At 39.2% G+C, this 18,409-nt stretch overlaps 1 protein-coding gene across 1 annotated transcript in view; it reads right to left on the bottom strand.

Annotated features, from left to right (window-relative positions):
- rbms2a (RNA binding motif, single stranded interacting protein 2a) overlaps positions 1–10,247 on the bottom strand; it is a 98,311-nt gene extending 88,064 nt beyond the window's left edge. Inside the window, exon 1 of the mRNA XM_065265929.2 lies at positions 10,071–10,247. Coding sequence (XP_065122001.1) covers positions 10,071–10,142 — 72 coding nt within the window. The 5' untranslated portion in view covers positions 10,143–10,247. The remainder of the gene's footprint in view (positions 1–10,070) is intronic.
- Positions 10,248–18,409: the final 8,162 nt, after the last annotated feature.

The raw sequence follows: 18,409 nt of genomic DNA on the forward strand, positions 1-18,409 counted from the left end.
GCAACGGTTACGGCGATGCGTCAGCAATGTGACCTGAGGAAAAAGGAGGGAGAAGCATTCGAAACCTGTCTCCCCCGAAAACCGACAGCTCGTCCGCATTATCCGAGCCGTCCGAATTTCAGACCTTCGGGCAGAGGAGGTCATGCGGATTATCAGCCTTCCCGTCCGTACCCCCACAGCAACCGGGAAGCACCGGCCCTCAGGCTAAGCCCGGTTTCGTGAAACCGAAACAATCATTCGCAGCCGCGGCAGCGAAACACCGGCCGCCCCCTCCTCAGGGAAATAAGAAGAGGCGGTCAACCTGAGACGTCAATCGGGCAACAAGAGGGGTTTGGAGACAGAACTCAGGGTTTCTCTGTCCCATCCCTTCAAATCGATCCTTTTCTCCCTCCCGCGGGGAAACAGAGAAGGAATTTAAGAGAAAAAAATGTGTGTTTGGGCAGTTCACAGTCCAGTGTTCACGGGGAAACAGCCCATGTTCCCCGGGCATCCCCCAAAGTTTTGTCTCTCCCTCCACTTACAAGGTTGGTTTCGAGGGAAGAAAGACAAATGTGCACAATCATCCCATCACAAATAAAGTTTTCTCTGTCGCATCCAAGCCAAGGGCTGATGGCGCAGAGTGGGATAAAGAAAAATATATTTCAAAAAGAAATAAAACAATCACAAACAATAATGAAAATAACTCCTCAAACGGAGCGTTATTCCCCCTCTTCGCCGCTAGAGGGTGCCACCGCACCGCTAGTGAGCGAAGCCGAAAAGGGCCCACTCGCTGCTCGAGCGGAGAATTGGCGCGCATGCGCAGTTCATCCCTGGGTTTTAAACACGATAGACAGAGGTTACAGACTACAATTCGCTGTAAAACCTCCGGTGTTCAATGGAGTGGTAATTTCAGTGGCCCAGGGGGAAGCAGCTCAGGTTTTAGAGGAAGAAATATCCTCTTTAATAAAAAAAGGAGTGATAAGAAAGATTCCAACAGAGGAAAGCCAGATGGGTTTTTACTCCCGTTATTTTGTGATTCCCAAGCGGGGGGGAGGTCTCCGTCCTATTTTAGATTTACGGGTCCTCAACAAACACCTCAGAAAGTACAAATTCAAAATGCTTTCACTCAAAACTTTGTCTCAAAATATTCGTCAAAGGGACTGGTTCACCTCGGTCAACCTCCAGGACGCATATTTTCACATAGATATTTTTCCTACACACAGGAAATATCTGAGGTTCGCTTATCTAAACACAGCATACGAATATCTGAAAATCCCGTTCGGCCTGGCTTTAGCTCCCAGAGAGTTTACCAAATGTGTGGAAGCGGCTCTGACACCGTTAAGGAACGAAGGAGTCAGAGTTTCGTCGTATCTAGACGATCTGCTCATCTGCGCGCCGTCACAGCATCGAGCAGAGAGCGACACACACACATTAGTGACACATCTGGAAAGTCTAGGTTTCAGAATAAACCGGGCGAAGAGTTGTCTAATTCCTTCACAGGAAATAGTCTACTTGGGTCTCAGGTTGAATTCTGTGAGGTTTCGGGCGTTCCTATCAGAAGAACGCATCGAGAGGTTTCACCACTGCCTCTCTCTCTTCCAAAGAGAGAGTTCAGTCTCTTTCGGGATATGTCTTTGACTACTGGGTCTGATGGCCTCAACAGTGTCAGTGATTCCCCTAGGACTGCTGAGAATGAGGGATTTTCAGAACTGGACATCGTCAGAGGGCATTCGCCCCACGAGCCGTCTCAGACGCAGAGTGCGTGTCTCACCAGAATGCATGAGTGCTCTCCGTCATTGGAGAGCCCCGTCTTTTCTCAGGAAAGGATGCCCTCTGGGTCCGCTTCTAATGAGAAAAGTGGTGACGACAGATGCATCTCTCACGGGCTGGGGGGCAGTGTTCGAGGGCAGAACAGTGAGGGGAGTGTGGTTGAGAGAGAAGCACATACATTTTCTAGAACTACTGACAGTGTCACTGGCCCTGAAACATTTTGTGCATTTTCTCAAAAATCATCATGTATTAGTCAGAACAGACAATACAACGGTGATTAGGGATGGGTATCGTTAAGGTTTTAATGGTATTACTACTCTTACCGGTACTGCTTAAAGGTGCAGTGTGTAAATTTTAGTACATCTAGTGGTAAGGTTGCAAATTGCAACCAACGTTTCAGTCCACCGTTCACCGAAACGCATAGAGAAGCTACGGTAGCCGCCACCGGACAACCATGTCATCGTTAGAGACAACTTAGTAAAAAAAGTTTGTCCTTTAAGGGCTTCTGTAGAAACAAAATGGCGACTTCCATGTAAGGGGACCCTCTGTGTATGTAGATAAAAATGTCTCATTCTAAGGTAATAAAAACATAACAGTTCATTATGAAAGGTCTTTATACACCACTGATAATATAGTTATGTATTTTATATTGCATTTCTGTCAAGAGATTGTTATAAAAGTTACACACTGCACCTTTAACGGTCCGGTGCTTTAACGGTATTCTTATCGGTACTTTGGCCAATGTTAACATTTGATCACGAACCTATGTTCACATGATTAAGTTAATTATGTGTCTGCATTTCATTATTACAAATTAATTTCTGGATATCATTTCTAAATATTATACATATATTTATTAATGCACCAGCGTGAAAGCTGCAGAAAAAATACTCTAAATAGGATATTTAGGCTAAATAAATGTTTACATGCTGATTTTTCTTTATTTGGGATTTTAAAAAGAAGTAGAAAATATGTTGAATGCATAACGTTCAGCATTTCTCCCAAAAGAAATCAACAGAATTTCAACGTAAGGTAAGCAAACCAATTAGGGAGATTGTACATTTATTTTAAATGACGTGAACAATGTTGATTCAACATGATTTTAGCATAAATGCCTGACGTTGATGCGGCAACCACCAGAGATGATGGTTGAATTTTGCAGGCTGCGACCTTCTAAGGACGTATTTTAAGACCGATTGCGTCACAGCAGCGCGACTTGAGGCTGTGACTTGTGTTAATATTATTCTGTTCATGTTGCGTATTTCTAAGGTTGATTAATTTTATATACTGTTGAATAGTTTAATCTACATCAACGTGTCATATTTTCTAAAATAAATGAATATTTTTCTGATTCCATATTTATTTAAATAAGTCAGAAACGTCTCCGCTGTGTCCTGCTGACAGGCGCGGTGGGCGCGTGCAACAGGTGACGCAAATTATAGGTCCTCCGAGGGTTAGACTGTCTCATTTCAGTTCTCTTCGCGGACTTCTGAGGCTGCCACCTTGAAAGACAGAGTGCTCCCCTTTTAAGGTTGTATGCTTAGAAGGTTGCAGCCCTTGAATTGGGACACAGTTTCTGTCTGCACGTAATACACTTTTGAAAGATTCTTTGACAGATTGCTTGTGTTTCCGCCCTTACATGCAAACATCTTGTTGCACTTACCTGTATGACAACGAGCGTTGTCTGCATCAACTCTAGTGAAGTATAACCACACTTTTGAATGTTTTGCTCTATCCGCCATCGTCACTCTTTGTATTAAGCGGTAGTTTTTGTGCTGTTATGAGTGTGCGTGCGCCGCGCTCGTTGTTGTGGTTGTGTTTGACAGACAGCCAGCCTCCGCGGCGCGCATGAGAGATCTCGCAGATCTCACAGACAAACATCTTAATCGCAAATTAGAAATGTTTGGTGAGATAAAATGTGCACGAAAACATTATTAAGCAAGAATACATAGTACATTTATTTTTATTTTTTTCTCCAGGACCGAAAGCAGAACCGATAGCGTCAGATCTTACTGATACTACGGTCTTTCATAATTTAGCCCCGGGGCCAGTTTAATACCGGGTTTCGGTACCCATCCCTAACGGTGATAGCCTACATAAATCGACAGGGGGGGTACGGTCTCGCCAGCTTCACTCGTTAGCGAAAGACCTAACTATATGGAGCAGCAGGAACCTCCTGTCATTACGCGCGACGCATGTTCCAGGAATAATGAACAGGGGAGCGGATTTACTGTCCAGAGGGAATCCCCTGTACGGGGAGTGGAGACTCCACCCTCAGGTGACGCTCATGTTGTGGCAGAGATTCGGCCAGGCAGCCGTAGATCTCTTTGCATCGCGCGAAAACGCGCAATGCCCTCTGTTCTTCTCTCTGGTGGGCGACGATGCACCGGTGGGTGTGGATGCTCTAGCCCACGAGTGGCCAGACGTGTTACTTTACGCGTTCCCTCCGTTGAGCCTGATCGAGCCAACACTACGGAGAGTTCGAGAATGCAAACATGTACAGATTCTGATCGCACCACACTGGCCGGGCAGACTATAGATTGCGGAGATCGCGCAACTACTATACGACCAACCGTGGCCATTACCAGTGCGCAGAGATCTCACAGGCACGGGGGGAAATATTTCACCCCTCCCCTCAGAAACTAGCTCTCTGGGCCTGGCCAGTGAGAGGCTGAATCTGAATACAGCTGGGTTACCTCCGAAAGTAATTGAGACCATTCAGAACGCGAGGGCGGCCTCGGCGCGCTCTTTAAATGATCTCAAATAGAGGGTGTTCGAGAGCTGGTGCGCAGAAAGGAATATAGTTCCTATCTTGTGTTCAGTTTCGGATGTACTGTGTTTTTTACAAGAACTTCTGGACAAGGGTAGAGCTTTTTCTACGATTAAGGTTTATCTATCCGCTATATCGGCATGTCACATGGGTTTTAACTCGGGTACCATTGGCCAACACCCTCTCGTCTGTCGGTTTATGAGAGGTGCACGTCGGTTACACCCAGTATCGAAGCCGCTGGTTCCGCCCTGGGATCTGTCCGTGGTTCTGAACGCACTTTCGAAAGCTCCGTTTGAACCTATTGATTTTATTGAACTAAAATTGTTAACTCTAAAGACGGCTGTATTACTGGCGCTCACCACAGCAAAGAGGGTGAATGAACTACACGCTTTATCAGTTCACCCGTCATGTATGATGTTCGCTCCGGGTGTTCAAAGGGTCTCTTTTAGAACTAACCCGGCATTTGTACCCAAAGTGTTCGATCCCGCTGGTGCAGCTCAATCAGTAGACCTGCTGGCTTTTCATCCCCCACCCTTTACATCACCAGAGGAGGAGAGGTTGCACAATTTATGTCCTGTCCGTACTCTGCATATGTATGTCCAGAGAACACAGACGCTTCGTAAGAGCAATCAGCTGTTTGTCTCATGGGCTGAGTCTTACAGAGGAAGACCTATCTCCCGACAATGCCTTTCTCATTGGATAGTGGAAGCTATCGTATTATGTTACAATAATTCGAATATAGAGCCTCCTAAAGGACTACGAGCTCATTCTACTAGAGGCATGGCTACATCCTGGGCTCTTTTTAAAGGCATCTCTATTCAGGAAATTTGTGCGGCAGCTAGCTGGTCTTCTCCGCACACTTTTGCTCGTTTCTATAATCTGGATGTGACAGAGCCTTCTCTGGCACATTCGGTTCTGGAAGTGAATAGTCGGGTGGCATAAAAAAAAAAAAAAAGAGGGGGGCGATACCTCATATCTTTCTGTTTTCAACTCTGTGGGGAGTTATGATTCAGATTTTTAAATAACCCATCTTAGTCTGCTTCGTCAGCATATCGGCAATACGGGAGTTGTCTATATCCCATAGTGAGATACCGAATGAAATGTTTGAAAGAGAACGTAAGGTTACTAACGTAACCCTGGTTCTCTGATAACATGAAGTGAGGTATCTCACAAATTTTGCCCTCCTTGCCTTCCTGCACGGAGAAGAGATATGCAGAGAATGACGAGATGGCAGGTAGCTGCGGTTTATATTCAGGGAGGCGGGACTCCCTGATCGCTGCAGCGATTGGTCTGCCACGTTTGGGAGACGTGGTGTTATTGGTGCTTCCGTGATCGGCCACGCCTGAGGCGGTCCCATAGTGAGATACCTCACTTCATGTTATCAGAGAACCGGGGTTACGTTAGTAACCTTACGATGTTGACTAGGGATGGGCATTCGATTAAGTTTTCTTAGTCGATCGTCGGGAGATTTAACGATCGACTATCGATTAATCATTAATATTTTTATAATAAAATTTATTATTTAACTTTTATAATTCAAAACTGCAATGAATACAAATATACGGCGTGTTTTTCCTCAATGAGACCTTTATTACAAGATCAACTTGTGGCAGACAGTTAAACTATGTTTCAAACATATATGTGCGTGCATATGCGGTGCTCTAAAGCAGCGAAACCTGCAGCTCCGAGCCAGCATTCTTAATCAGAGACCTCATTGGTTCCAAAATAAAAATAAAGAATCATGTTTAACATTAAATTAAACAAAAAACATAATACTTAGATCTGAAAGGTTTTGTCAAAATGTAACTCAAAATTATCCAAGCCAGAAGAAAGTGCAAGATATTAGCCTTCCTAAAATTAGGCTACTTAAAGCCTGGTGAAAAATAAATAACTTTAGTAGCTCGCATAAAACTTCTGCACCAGTATACTGATTTTTTTTTAGAAATATATGTTTTGGGGTCAGGCAACCCATGGTGACCGTCAGTCCAGCTGCCGCCGAAAACACCCGCTCCGAGGAGACTGACCGGGATGCATGCACAGGTTTTATTTGTAAGTAAAACAACAGTAGACACAAATTTACTATGGTCTCCAACTCCACAACATACCATAACCATGGTATTTGTAGTAAAATTGCGGAAATACAAATAGTATTTAATCTGCAAAAAAAATAAACATTTTCACAATGATAAAATCATGGCTAATTTTCCTAAGGGAGTAATTACAAAATGATATCTGTTTGAAAGACAGAGATGCGCACCTGTCAATCTATTACATAACAGAGCGAGGCCAGAGACAAACGTGCTCATAAACGGGAGTAATATGGAATAATGTGTGCATCTTTGAATAACTGTAATACAACATTTCTTTTAAATATATTTTTGTCATATAAAGTTTTGAGACATGGCCTAATAATGTTTTTTTTTCACTTTTATTGCTTATTTAGACTTATTGTGCGGTTAACCGCATTTTTGACATATTTACCTCAGAGATTATTTTAGTAATATTGCTTTTTTCCTGTAATAATAATACAATTTACATTTCAATCCTGTTTCATAGTCTGTTTATTCATTTCATTATGCTGTTATGTTAATGTGAGGATATTTATTTGCCATATGAGACGTGCCGTTATATGAGTACTTTCGTATAATATTCAAATTATATGCGGAACAAAGTGTGCATCTTTGAATAACTGTAGGAATACAGTTGCTTATTTTTGTCATAAAGTTTTGAGAAATAATAATATTGTGAAGATTTATTTTCATATGAGACGCTTTTTGACGTCGAATACTCTCGTTTATTATATGGAAATCATATACATAGTAGGAAATATATAATGTGGAAGGGTAGACTTGCAAAGTTACTCTGCTTATTTTTATTTATGATATATGTGGAGATAAATAAACCATTGCAAAACTGCTGATTTGATCCATTCAGATCCTGACCACCAGGCTAGAGATTTTAAACATCTTTAATCCACACTTACTAGTCTGTCAAATAATATCTAAAATATATTGTTTTGTGGAAAGAAAATGATGCTTTGTTCTATTGTTTATGCGGAAAAGTGTTCACAGAAAGTGTCAATCACATGAACATTTTATATGCAGAATAAGCGGTCAGCAGCGCACTGCAACGGGTGCTTGACGGATTTGTCCGTACACATACGCAAACGCACTGCATACGGAGTATTTGTGAAACAGAAGTTAAATAAAAAATGCATTAGATTAATTGATAACAAATTAACGTTATCGACGAAATTCTTAACAATCAATTATCGATCGTCGATTAATTATGCCCATGCCTAATGTTGACTTCAGGTGTGCTCGACTTTTAAACAGCATGTGTGTAGAAACCCCTGTAAACAGTGCGGGGGTTAACGCGTCACCTGTATTAAAACGTTATGATTGTCCCGAAGCTGTCAGCGCGGTCTGACATTGTCCGTTCTAAATGCCAGTAATCCTTTATTTTTCGTTCACACATAGCGCTTACCGGTAAATTACTGGTAATCTTACAACCTGTCTTACTGGTAAATTGGCAGCACTAATTTACCGGAAAGGTTCTGAACACACACATGACCTGTTTACTGCAATTTCCCAGTAAATTACCAGTAAAGACTGTATGTGTGAAAGGGACTACTGACAAATCAACTGTTTATAACATTGTTTCAATGGTTGCATGCTATCTGGGGAATCAAGACCCGCAGTCATTAAGAGTGTATATTGTTATACAGCATAGTTAAAGACACCTATCATAAGTTAGACCCTAATGTTGCTTTTAGGAATTACAAAAAAATTTGGCCTTTGCAGAAACAACAAAGTGAACAAGCATGGCCCATCTTAAATGTATGCACTAGGTGCTAGTACATGAAGACCAAACCATAATGTAAAGACCAGTATTTAATCAGGAGTTAGTATTTAATGAAATTAAATCATTAAGTTAAAAGTTAATCAAGTTAAACACTGAGATAAAAACTTGCTTAACCCCATGTATTTCAGTGACAAAACCAACAGATAATAAGTGTAAACAGTTTTACTTTCGTTTTTCGTTTCACATGAAACCAGACATTTGATTGCAGCAAAAGCATGAGGGAAATGCTATCTGGTAAAAAAAAAAAAAACTTGGCTTGGCTTCCTTCATATAAATCATAAATACTTGGATTGCAGACTGAATGTTAGAGAAACAGATAAAGCTGATGAATATAATGTTCTTCCAACTATTGTATTAATAAAATATCAATAAGTACAACAGACCAAAAACTCTGAAATTAAAAAATAATATAATCCAAATAATACCTCATGCACTTATGACACTTAACACTTCAGAGCAAAGGGATCATGACTGACTCTAATTACTGTCAGTCTCTCAAGTATTTATCCGTGACGTCATGTTCTCTCTGTCCGCGACAGCAAATTGTGACGCATTTATTGTGTCATCGGCCACCTCCCTATCTGTAGTGACCTTCCACGAGATTTCAGAAATCAAAACAATATGTGCATACAGAAACACCCTAAAACTGCAGGTGTTGATAACATTTTAACTGGGGTTAGATGTTATATTAAAACACCACCCAAGCCAATTGTAGAATATCTATAAATGGTCACTTGACACGAATCTAATAAGAAGCAGCTTTACTAAATGTAACAGTTTAAAAATACAAATGTCTGTTCTCTTACATATTTATTTAATAATGGTGCATCTAAAATGGTATCTTTTACATACAGAAAAAATCAAAGAGACATTCAGTCTGTGATGTATTTAATCAACAGTGCTGCATTTGATGAAGTCTTGAATTTCTTTGAAACAATGAAACATTCACATCCTGAATTATGTAACTATTTAAACCCTGATTCTACACAGCTGCGACGCGCCAAGAACGTCATGGTCCTGTATGTAGCGCGCGTCTATCCTAATGGGTTCTTGCGGCGTTGCGTTACTTGCTTGAAAACTTAATTGCTTTAGTGGCTACTATAACAAACATGGACAATCACGAGATGCGTAAATATCTACTAATTACATTCGCTGATCTCATTTTTTATTTTATTTTACAAGTTGAAATGGTCAAGCGTGTCGCGGTGGGTTTTTTCTGAGAGGTGGGGCGTTTCATTCTCCAAACCCTGAAAACTTTCGCCCATTCTCTCCGATTCCCAAGCAACTGACGGATAAGCACAGAGTACGCACGTTTTTGTTTTCAAGCCCTTCTCTACGGAACGCTTATCTTATAGTAGTTTCCCAGAAAATTATATTCCGTGGACGACTAAAAATGTTAGCAAATTGATGTGTGTGTCAGTGGGTCTGTGTCTAAAAAGTCCCCAATGATGACGACGCTTGTGTTATTACCAAATACTCACAAATGCCTACATTCTAATTAAACCCAAGCAGATCCCGACCTGATTTTAAACACTGCACCAGAAATACAATCCTACATCCAGATACAGAGACGACAGAAAGCTGAAGTTTATTTGTCAAGGGCACTGCAGCTTTCACTCGTGCACAAAACAGCGACTGTTCTTGTAAAGCAACAGTCAAACACAAAAAAATCCCACATTCGCGTTACCTTTTTGCTGTTTCTGCTACTATATCCGTTATATGGGTTGATTCCCGTCCTCGGCGGCACGGAGAGAAGCATTTTTCTCAGCGCCGTGTCCGGAGCTGCGAGTGTGACGTCAGCGAGGGGAAGTTCAGCCCGGGATCGAGTCCCGCCGTCGCCAGGACTGAAGCGCTTCTGTCTGTCTCTACCCTGCCCGGGTCCTAGCGCCACATTCACAACCGACATACATACTGTGTTATTCCTGCTACATATTAATTTATCTCTCGTTAATATTCATGTAGACACCGAAATGTTTCTCAAATGATTCCTCAGTAATCCCACGTTTTCATGATAGATGAGCTCTCAACTGTCCTGTGCTCCAATATATCAACTAACAAGGTCAAAAAGTCAGAGTCAAATATTGTGACTGGAATTGAAGTTCAAATATATCAATATACAAACAGATAATATATGTATATTTAGGCTAATTAGGTTAGTGGTCAGTCTGAGTTTATTATGAATTGTCATGTAGTCATTAAAGAAGATTAGTAGATGCAGACATTATTAATCTATCTAAAATATAAATAAAAATGTAATGTAACAAACAGTATAAGCAGTGCTGCATATTATATACAGATTTTATTTTGCTACTTTAACTAATGGTCCTTCACGATCCTAAATATTCCCTAAAATGCACATAATACAGCAACATACATGATATACAGTGTCAAAATTATAAAAACTGAGTATATACTGAGTATATATACAATCTGCTCAACTAAGGCCAATACAAAACACTTTTATCTTTAAATGTCTAATCTTTTATGTATATATGTTGTAATTTAAATTTTACAAAGTTAGTAACCTAAAACTGCAAGACAAACACATTATATTGCATAAATGTGGTTTACTATATTTAATGACATAAATGATTACTTAAAATTACTTATCTTAAAGGGCAAACAAAACAATGTGGAAATTTGATACTGGAGAATTATTATGAAAATATTACACTGCTTTGTTTGGTGATACTAACAAGACTTTAAAACACATACCTTCCTCTTGTTCCCTTGCTTTGCATTCTTGCAATTTATTTCTTTCTTTCTTTTTCTGCTCCAGATGGATCAGTCCGTTTTGAAGCACATCACTCTCCTGCATCATGTCACACACTGCGTGTTATCCGAGTACATATCAGTAATTTAAGAAATCATTAAGAATGTTCAAAAATCTACATAACATGTTTGCATTTTTTTATTATAATGTCTTGTTTACATTAAACATAATAATAATTTTGATTAGATATAATAGTATTTAAATGATTTTGAGATCAAGGGGCCCCTAGCGTTGTGGGGGCCACATGCAACTTGCGTAATTTGTGTAAAAGAAGGACCGGTATTGGGAACAGTACATTTGGTAAGACAAAAGCAGTAGTCATCATGAATGTGTCTGTAAGTGTATCATCAATAGTATAACATAAAAAACAAAAAATTTTTGGTTTTAATCATAGAACAGATTTGAATAGTGAGCAGATTGAAGCGGTGTGGTTAGATATTTTGTTACCGAAAAGCAAGCCTATACTAATTTGTGCATGTTACAGACCACCGGATCAAACTCAATTTTATGAGCTGTTAGAAGATGTTTGCTCAAAGTGCATGGACTTGGTTAAATCTGAAGTTATCATGTTAGGAGATTTCAACACTGATTTTCAGAAGAGTGATGCTTCTGGGTATAAAGCATTGATGAATTTCTGTCGTTCCTTTAGTTTACATCAGCTGATAAAGGATCATACACGTGTGTGTTCTACCAGCCAAACCACGATTGACCTTGTCTTGGTGTCAGACAAATCTAGGATAACAGAAAGCGGGGTTATACCATATGGTTTGAGTGACCATTATATGATTTTTTGCACTAGAAAGATTAAACAATCAGTGCTCAATTGTCATGCTTCTATAAAAATTCGGTCATTGAAAAGGTACAGCAAAGAAGCACTAAATGGATGTTTAAATAAAATGAATTGGTCCACAGTTTTGCAATGTAGTGATGTAGATAGAGCATGGGGGTCATTTAAAAGTATGTTTTTAGAAGCTGTAGACAAAGTAGCCCCTTGTAAAGAAATTAGAATAAAGCAAAGAACAGAACCCTGGGTAAATGATGACCTCCTTGAGGCAATTAGGATAAGAAATAAGAAGCATGGTAAATATAGAGACAATAAGGATGAGCAGAGTTGGGAGGATTATAAAAAGGCAAGAAATGAAGTAAATAGATTAGTGGTTAATACAAAGAAGGCATATTTTAATGAAAAAATAGCTGAATACAGAAATGACTCAGGGAAATTATGGAAATCCCTTAAGCAACTTGGATATAGTAAAAGGCTAAAAACAAAAAACACTAACATCACTTTAGATCTTGGTAACAACATTACTTCAGAAAAGGAGACAGTGGCAGATTGCTTTAATAAATATTTCTCAACTGTTGCCAAGAAGCTGGTGGAAAAGTTACCCAGCCAGACTTTTCAATATGGTGAAAGGCATGTGCATGACTTTTACTCTGAGTTAGGGGTCCAGACGGGGAGCTTCAGTTTTGAAAAGGTGTCGGAGGCACTTGTTCTTGAGAAGCTGAAAAGTCTGGATGGCTCTAAAGCCACAGGAGTAGATTCTATTCCAGCTAGATTCCTGAGGGATGCCACTGAGATAATAACCCCAAGCATTACTCATATTGTAAACATGTCGATAGAACAAGGATGCTTTCCCAATGATCTTAAGATTGCCAGAGTGATTCCATTATATAAGAAAGGGAGTAAATTAGACCCCGGCAATTATAGACCGGTTTCAATTCTTGGTTGTCTGTCAAAGATAATTTAAAAGATCATTTTTGAACAGATTGATAAGTATATAAAATCAAAAAACTTACTTTATGAGTTTCAGTCGGGTTTTAGGAAATCACATTCTACAGATACCTGTTTACTATTTCTAACTGACTATATAAAAAAGGAGGTAGATAATGGAAATCTTTGTGGCATGGTCATGTTAGATCTGCAAAAAGCCTTTGATACAGTTGACCATGGTGTCTTAATGTATAAATTGAAAGCTATGGGTTTTAGTGGACAAGCATTGAAATGGGTGTGCTCTTATTTGGAGAATAGAACGCAAGTTATGGATATTGGAGGCAAAATGTCTCAACCAACAGGCATGGATTGTGGGGTACCTCAGGGAAGCATTTTGGGTCCACTCTTCTTTTTGTTATATATAAATGACCTAAAGTCTGCGTGTTCATGCCAAGGAGTAATTACTTGGATGTATGTTAGATTGCCACATGTCTGGGGTAGGTCAGGCTTTAAAGGTTATCACCAAGGTAAACCAGAGAGCCCGCTATATGGCCAGAATATCAAAGTTTTTGGACGAAAGAACTAAGATAATTCTGGCAGGAGCGTTAATACAGCCTTATTTTGATTATGCGTGTGGCTCATGGTACAATGGTGTCACAAGCAACCTAAAACATAGGCTTCAGACATCTCAAAATAAATTAATAAGGCTTATTTTAGACCTCCCTATAAGAACTCACCTGGAAACATGCCACTTTGAAAGGGTGGGATGGTTGAGAGTTGAGGATAGAGTACATCAGTTGCAGCTGGGTATGATACATAAAATTGTTTATGGGGATGTTCCCAAATATTTTAGAAATTATTTTAATAAAGTAAATGAAGTTCACAGGTATTCCACAAGGGGTAGTACAACAGATTTTATACCACCAAGAGTCAAGACCAATTTGGGCAAACAGTCTTTTCTTTATGTTGGAGCTACCCTTTGGAACGGGTTAGTACACTTAAGACAGTTAGAAGCATAGGCAGTTTTAAAAAGGGTTTGAAGGTGTGGCTTAGGTGCCAAACATAGGTTTTATGCTTTTATTGTTTTTGTGGTATAATATTAAATGGTTGTGTTAATGTATGATGAAATGATTGTTGTGAGATCTGTTGCCACTTGTCCTTTGCCCTTAGGGACCACAATGGAAATAAGTCTTTGGGCTTTATTGTGTTATCCCTGACTATTTATGTATTTTAATGTATGACTCTGAGTATTGTTTCATATTTTTATATTTAAGTGGTCAAATAAAATCAATCAATCAATCAATCAAAAATAACTCTGAAATGAAATATGCCAAATATGTTAACACCCTTAGTGTAAAACAGTAAAGCTAACAACAGAACGTTCATATTTAGTATCTTGTAAAGTTTTTGTTTATTTAATATTGCTTATTAAAATGATTACAATAATACCGTAAGCACTATGCATGAAAAATAAATAAATAAATAATCCACCCTTAAGTCAACAGTCCATTCCCCAAAACAGACAGAGTGTGTACCCAAAGTGTAAAATGTCAAAAAGGTTAAGACAGAATAAACTAGATTTCTGAATGTACTTAATAAAATACACTATATTAGCAAGTACATTTGAATGTTATGTAAAGTTGTAAAGTTATTCTACAAATATACTTAATAAGTGGCGCTGTCCCGCTCACGGGACACCTAAGTTTACGTCAATATTTTCCATATAAATTTAATGTATATCACAACAAACTATATATTGTTGAAAGGTCTAAGCCTCTAGAATACATATATCAACAGTGTTTTATAAAATAAATTATGTAGGGAGAGTAATTGATTCAATTTTAAAGAGAGTGCGCCTCAAAACATTTATATCCTGATTAATGTCACTGTCCCGCCAGCGGGACGCCAACATTTACTTCAGTGTTTTGCATGTGAATTCTTATCCAATCATGACAAACTATATATCATTTGAAAGCTCTAAGAGTGTAGATTTAATTTATTATCACTATTTTGGTAAAGGAATGACATAGTGAGAGCTATTTTCTAAAATGCCACGTGTATACAGGTGGGCCCACGTTGTTGTTATATATTTGTAACACTAATACCCTGTTCCAAACCTAAACAATCATGACAAACTATATATCACTGGAAAGCTCTAAGAGTGTAGTTTTCATATTGCATCACCATTTTGGGAAAATAATGATGTAGTGAGACTCAGTTTCTAAAATGTCACACTGCCACAGTTGGACTCAATTTGTTTTTGCATATGTATAGCACTAATACCCTGTTCTAAACCTAAACAATCTTGACAAACTACATATTGTTGGAAAGCTCTAGGTGTGTAGTTTTCATATTTCATTGCCATTTTGGGGAAATTATGACGTAATGAGAGTCAGTTTCTAAAATGTCACGGGGCCACAGGTAGGCCTAATTTGTTTTTACGTATTTATAAGACTAAAACCCTACTCTAAACCTAAAAAATCATGACAAACTATATATCACTGGAAAGCTCTCAGAATGTAGTTTTCATATTTCAAGGTCATTTGATGATAGAAATAATGTAGTGACAGTTTTTAGTTACATGACCCCACCCCCCATTGGAATGCATATTAATTTTATATATTCATAATTCTAATATCATATTATAAATCTTCAAAAATGTTGACAAACTATATATTGTTGGAAAGTTCTAAGAATGTAGTTTTCATATTTCAAAACATTTTTGCAGTAATAATAATGCAGTGATAGTAATTGAATAATTTGTGACAAGTGTATGCTGCAAACCGTTGACACCTAGTGGCAGTTGTTGGCAAAATCACTAAAAGTGTGACACACACCTCATTTTTTTGTGATTTTAACTTGAAATTTGGATCAGAACTACTTGAGACTTATGGCTTCATGTTTGCATTATTATTTTTGTGAAACATTTACATTTTTATAATTTTATTTATAAAAATAATATGTTATGGAATTATTTTTATTTATTAAAACAAATGTAAACTGCTATAACAATTTAATTATTTAATATGTTCACCTCGTTTCACCTCTGTGAAATCCCCCAAAGTGTCTTCTTTAAAACAAGACCAAGATTAGGCTTCTAGACCAAAAAATGCCAGAGTAATATTAATTTGAAGATTTATATCACAATTTAACCCCCTCACTCTAAAGGTATTTGCGCCACCTAAGGGGTTAATAAAGGTAGTTATAGGCTACTTCAGTGCACCTGAAAAGGTAAATACCGGTCAGGGCCGGTTTTTGCTATGGGTAATGTGGGCGAACGCCCAGGGCGCAATCTCTTTGAGGTGCGCCCTAAAAAAATTTATATATATCAAAACAGTTTTCTAGACTACCGCTCATTTCCATGTCAAGTTGTGAGATACACAGAGGTTGTGTGCGTGTCAGAAGAGACACGGGGGAGGGGGGCGGGGAATCAACTTGCGACTGCAAGTCCCTCGCTCGCCCCCCTTAACTGATCCCAGGCCAGAGGCCACACGACACAAACTGCTGCGTCTGCTTCCAAATAAATTGCATTTTTCATTCCTAAAATTAACATAGACCCATATACCTACGAACATGTCATTAATTGGGTTATGGGAAAAAAAAGTATAGTCATCTACGTGACTCACGTCACGTGACTCCGGTTGATTGACGGGCGAACGGACGTTGTTGTTGGCAAAATGTAATGCAAAGTTAATGATTCGAGTCTTCATCATCATGAATCAAATTAAAAGACCAAAATAAGCCATCAGTCGCCCAGTTCAGAAAAAGAAGACAAGAAGATGAGGAGAAACGGGCAAAAGATAAAGGTATGCTGAGTGACAACGTGAGTGACAGTAGGAAATAGGCTATTTATATTAGCCTCGGTCTCTTGCTAATTTGTTGATATTAGCCACAGAATACGACTGTATTTGGTTTTAGTTTTGCTGAACTAGCAACTATTACAATTGGCGTCATGCAACTTCACCCATAGGCAACAGTTTGTGTGTGCAACATAAAAAGTGCAAATTCAGACAGACCTCCTGAATTTGTAATTTTTATTGCTTTACGCTATATGTTAAAATAACTTCTATAAACATTGACATGGCATTATGTAAGCTACAGTGATATAGCTTTTTAAATAATTTGTAGTGTGTTATGCTTAGTTTATAGGATGTTAACAAATGCTAATAAAATGTGTGTTATGGTCATTTTAATTGGGTAACTGATGCATGTGTGAAATAAGTGTATGTAACTTACATATTGTATCTTAATTCAGGTGCACTTCTGAAATATTTTTGAGCTAGAGCACCCACTGGCTAAAATGAGGAGTCAGATATTCCACATCAGCAACAGACATGGTTGTGGAGTCTGATGAGGAGCCATCTACCTCCTCAGCCACATGATCCTTGCAGGATTTCACAGGTATGTGTCTGTGTGTGCGCATGTGTGTGTGTGTGTGTGTAGGGATGGGCAATATAAACAATATGCAATATAAACGATACAAAATTGGCATACGATAGATATTTTAATTCTATTGCACTATCGCGATAATGCATGTTAATTACGCAATCTATCGGCAAAATTTAGAACCACAAGCTGCAGCCGGCTGCAACGCATCATCATATTCATCATTTTGAATAAACATGGCTAAAAGCATCAGCGAAACAGAGGAGCTTGTGGAAAGACCGGTGCAACATGTACTATTTGGACTTGGTTTGGATTTAAGCTGTCTAACAAGCAGCAAGAAAATATACTCTGTAGAGCAGGGGTGTCCAATACGTCGATTGCGATTGACCAGTCGATCGCTAAGGCAATGCCGGTAGATCGCACATAAGTTAACCGCTGCTCCACGCGCGAAATTGGCATTATGGTCTTTAATTGTGAAACACGCAAGTCTTTTTGAGTTGTTGCGCCTTACTTCTCAAATGTGTTTTTATAAATCTTATGCCAGGCCGCTGCAGCTCAGTCATCGTCCAAAATTCACCAGGATGTGCATTCTTGCCTTCACGCACAAGCTGATTCACGGTGTGTGTGTATGTGCGCATACGTGAGCAAACGAGAGAGAGAGAGAGGCAGCGTAGTGCTGATTTGTATGCTTCTGATACTGTTGTCGTTTTCTAGTAGAAGAGCCCGCGATGGATTGAAATTACCAGGGCCATAACGGTTTACTTGTATAAAAAAAATACATTTAGCAGTTTGGCTTTCCTAAGGGTCTATATAACCTGTTCTGAAGCGACTCTATTAAAATTAGCATACCGCAATACATATCGCCACCGCAAGAGGCAGCAATGCATATCGTCATATGGATTTTAGGCCATATCGCCCATCCCTATGTGTGTGCATGCATGTGTGTGTGTGTGTGTGCGCGTGTGTGCATGAGTGGGTACATTTTGTTAGCACCTCTAAGTCCCGCCCATCTGAAACAGGTCGTTTGGTACAAAGCTCATCGTTGTGAGAAAGCGCGGTGTCAACGGGTGTGAACTGATTGGCCAGCTATCCAGTGCGTTGTGATTGGCCGAATACCTCAGTAACGTAATCGGAAATATGACGCTCCTTGCCAAGT

Source organism: Paramisgurnus dabryanus, chromosome 14, assembly GCF_030506205.2.
Source record: "Paramisgurnus dabryanus chromosome 14, PD_genome_1.1, whole genome shotgun sequence".
Lineage (NCBI taxonomy): Eukaryota > Metazoa > Chordata > Actinopteri > Cypriniformes > Cobitidae > Paramisgurnus > Paramisgurnus dabryanus.